Source organism: Calidris pugnax, unplaced genomic scaffold (assembly GCF_001431845.1).
Source record: "Calidris pugnax isolate Ruff unplaced genomic scaffold, ASM143184v1 scaffold717, whole genome shotgun sequence".
NCBI classification, from domain to species: Eukaryota; Metazoa; Chordata; class Aves; order Charadriiformes; family Scolopacidae; genus Calidris; species Calidris pugnax.
The window spans coordinates 45,517-49,571 of record NW_015091469.1 but is presented as its reverse complement, the minus strand read 5'-3'; the positions used below and the strand labels follow the sequence as shown (position 1 = coordinate 49,571).

Here is a 4,055-nt window from a genome sequence, read left to right as displayed (position 1 = left end):
ATCTCAAGGGAGGGTTGAAGGAGGAGGGAGCCAGACTCTTTTCAGTGGTTCCCAGTGAGAGGACGAGGGGCAACGGGCACAAGTTGGACCAGAAGAGGTTCCACTCAAATATGAGGAGAAACTTCTTCACGGTGAGGGTGGCAGAGCCCTGGAACAGGCTGCCCAGGGAGGGTGTGGAGATTTTCTCCTTCTTTGGAGACTTTCAAGCCCCCCTGGATGCTCCTGAGTAACATGCTCTGACAAGCTCTGGGCAATCCTGCTTCAGCAGGGGAGTTGGACTAGATGATCTCTATGGTCCCTTCCAACTCTAAAAAATTCAGTGAAATTCAGTGAAATTCAGTGAACACCCCCAGGTCCTTTTCTGCCCGGCAGCTCCAGCCCCTCTGCCCCCAGCCTGGGGTAAGAAGCAGGATCTGAACTGCTTCCACACGGGGAATACCTCATGGTCCTACAGCTCGTGGTCCTACAGCTCCATGGGAGGGTTTTCCACCCATTGTCCCACAGAGGACCCTCGTGGCGTGGTGTCACTGCCCTGAGCCACCCAGGAGACAAGGAGCAGCCCCACACGAGGCACTGGCACCGACGTGAGAGCCCCCCGACAACCAAGGGGAGGCAGAGACGGACCCCACCACTGTTTTTCACCCACCTGGAGGGGTGACGCCGGGTCCCAGGGTGGTGACAACGGGAGTGGGGACAGAGGGAGGAGGAGGAGCGTCGGCGAAGAGCTGGTGGGGCCTGTCGGCTTGGGAGAGGGGGTTCTGGGCTGCCAGGAGGCGTTCGGCGGCCGAGCCGTGCCGTTCCCCTTTGGAATCTTTCTTGAAGGCGTAGGAGACGGTGATGGGCCTGTTGCAGAGGTATTGTCCATTCATGGCCTCGATGGCCGCGTCCGAAGCGTCGAAACTGGCAAAGTTGATGAAGGCATAACCCTTGGAATTGCCCGTGTCGGGGTCTCGCATGATTTTGGGCGTCTGGAGGATGACCCCGAAAGCGCTGAAGGTGTCGTACAAAAGCTTCTCGTCGATTTCGGGGTCCAGGTTGCCGATGAAGATGTTGGCCCCCACGTCCAGGTTTTTGTTGTGGGCAGAAGCTTTGTTCACTCGAATGGGTTTCCCGTACAACTTGATCATGTTCATGATCTTGATGGCGTAATCGGCGTCCTCCTCGCTGAGGAACTCCACAAAGCCATAGCCTGCAACAAACACGGAGGCACAGAAGGATTTGGGGTTGGAAGGGACCTCTGGAGATCATCTCCTCCCACCCCCAGCCCCAGCAGGTCCACCCAGAGCAGGTCCCACAGCATCAAATCCAGGTGGGGTTTGAATGTCTCCAGAGAAAAGAAAATACCAACATTAAAGCAGTTGGTCCGTCTAAAATGAGAAAATAAAATAAATAAATAGGTGGAACCAAAGCAACTCGCAGCTTCCTCGCTCCAGGATGAGAAAACACCAAATTAATTTTAGAGGTTTTGGGACAGAATGACATGGAAGGGACATCTGGAGAGCATCTAATGATCTCCTGATCCTGCCAGAGCAGGTCCCACAGGAACGTGTCCAGGTGGGTTTGGGATGTCTCCAGAGAAGGAGACCCCACCACCTCTCTGGGCAGCCTCTGCCAGGGCTCTGCCACCCTCAAAGTCAACAAGTTCCTCCTCAAGTTGAGATGGAACTTCTTATATTCAAGTTTGTGCCCGCTCCCTCTTGTCCTGTCCCTGGGCACCACTGGAAAAAGCCTGGCCCCATCCTCCTGACCCCCACCCTGGAAGGATTTCCAGGCCTTGATCAGATCCCCCCTCAGCCTTCTCTTCTCCAGACTCAAAAGCCCCAAGTCCCTCAGCCTTTCCTCCTAAGAGAGACGTTCTAGTCCCTTCATCATCCTCGTAGCCCTTTGCTTCTCTCCACCAGTTCCCTGTCCTTCTGGAACTGGGGAGCCCACAACTGGTCCCAGTGCTCCAGCTGGGGCCTCCCCAGGGCAGAGCAGAGGGGCAGGATGACCTCCCTTGAGGTTCTCCACGCTCTTCTTGATGCCCCCCAAGATGCCATTGGCCTCCTTGGCCACCAGGGCCTATTGCTGGCTCCTGGGCATCCTGCTGTCCCCCAGGACTCCCAGGTCCACAACTGGTCCCAGTGCTCCAGCTGGGCCCTCCCCAGGGCAGAGCAGAGGGGGAGAAACTTTAGAAGAGGGCACTCCCTTGACCTCCCACAGCTTGTCCAACCCCACTTGATTTAAAACCAGAAGAGCCCAAGGCTCCCCTTTTTGGGGAAGGAAGATGTTATTCCCTGGGGATAATCCATCCCTCTTCTTTCTTCCCACATTAATCCCTCTCTGGTCCCACCTCAAATATTTGCTTCGAGGTGCAGCTTTTGGGAGAGCGAGGGGTGAATCCCTCACCTTGGTGTTGGCCCGGCACCACTGGAAAAAGCCTGGCCCCATCCTCCTGACCCCCACCCTGGAAGGATTTCCAGGCGTTGATCAGATCCCCCCTCAGCCTTCTCTTCTCCAGACTCCAAAGCCCCAAGTCCCTCAGCCTTTCCTCCTAAGAGAGACGTTCTAGTTCCTTCATCATCCTCGTAGCCCTTTGCTCCTCTCCACCAGTTCCCTGTCCTTTTGCAACTGGGGAGGCCACAACTGGTCCCAGCGCTCCAGCTGGGGCCTCCCCAGGGCAGAGCAGAGGGGCAGGATGACCTCCCTTGAGGTTCTCCACGCTCTTCTTGATGCCCCCCAAGATGCCATTGGCCTCCTTGGCCACCAGGGCCTATTGCTGGCTCCTGGGCATCCTGCTGTCCCCCAGGACTCCCAGGTCCACAACTGGTCCCAGTGCTCCAGCTGGGCCCTCCCCAGGGCAGAGCAGAGGGGGAGAAACTTTAGAAGAGGGCACTCCCTTGACCTCCCACAGCTCGTCCAACCCCACTTGATTTAAAACCAGAGAGCCCAAGGCTCCCCTTTTTGGGAAGGAAGATGTTATTCCCTGGGGATAATCCATCCCTCTTCTTTCTCCCCACATTAATCCCTCTCTGGTCCCACCTAAAATATTTGCTTCGAGGTGCAGCTTTTGAGAGAGCAAGGGGTGAATCTCTCACCTTGGTGTTGGCCCGTGACTCGGTCCTTGGGCATGTGGGTGTTGACCACGGGGCCCGCCTGGAGGAAGAGCTCCCAGAGCAGGGGCTCGCTGACCTTCTCATCCAGCCCCCCCACGTACACCGTCGCATCTGGAGCAAGGAATTGAGGGGGGGGGAAAGGAAAAGCCCAGTTAGACCCATGAGCCCCAGGAAGCTGGAAAGTCCCAGCTCTCCAAGAACTTGAGAGCTCAATGCTGAAATCGCTCAAGTCCAAGGCAGAGATTCCCCCTTCAACTTTTCACCAGATCCCCCCTAATTACACCCTCAACCATGATCCCACCCCACATTTTCTCTAGGGAGCCCAGACCCCCCCCTCCAATCCAGCCCTGGGTGCCCAAGAATCCTACTGCCCCACCTTGTGCCCAACGAGGCCCAGACCCCCCAGCTGACTCCCCACACACATTTTGGGGAGCCCCAGTCCTCTCCACAGCCCCCTTAGCCTCCAGCTCACCCTGTGCCCCCCCTACAGAGCACCCCATATCTCCAGGGAGCCCACGCTCCCCCCCCTAACCCCTTAAACATCTCCCCAGAGCCTGGGACCTCCCCACGGAGCTCCACCATGGCCTCAGGGAACCCAGGATCCACCCCTGGAGGTCCCCAGGGAGATCTGGGGCCCCCAAATCCCCACAGATCCCACCCCACCACGTCCCCAGGGAGCCCTGGGCCCCCCAAAGCCTCCTCACCTCCCCAGAGGAGCCCAGGGTCCCCTACAGAGCCCCCCACCTCCCCAGGGAGCCCACACTCCCCCCCTAACCCCTTAAACATCTCCCAAGAGCCTGGGACCTCCCCACGGAGCTCCACCATGGCCTCAGGAACCCAGGATCCACTCACGGAGGTCCTCAGAGAGCCCTGGGCCCCCCAAAGCCTCCTCACCTCCCCAGAAGAACCCAGGGTCCCTTAAGGAGCCCCCCACGTCCCCAGGGAGCCCAGGGTCCAGCC

General features: G+C 58.1%; 1 protein-coding gene across 1 annotated transcript in view; it reads right to left on the bottom strand.

Annotated features, from left to right (window-relative positions):
- Window positions 1-3,354, bottom strand: part of SF3B4 (splicing factor 3b, subunit 4, 49kDa) — a gene marked incomplete at its 5' end in the record, with an annotated part of 7,868 nt that extends 4,514 nt beyond the window's left edge. Inside the window, 2 exons of the mRNA XM_014961681.1 lie at window positions 647-1,189; window positions 3,078-3,354. Coding sequence (XP_014817167.1) covers window positions 647-1,189; window positions 3,078-3,354 — 820 coding nt within the window. The remainder of the gene's footprint in view (window positions 1-646; window positions 1,190-3,077) is intronic.
- Between the last annotated feature and the right edge of the window lie 701 nt (window positions 3,355-4,055).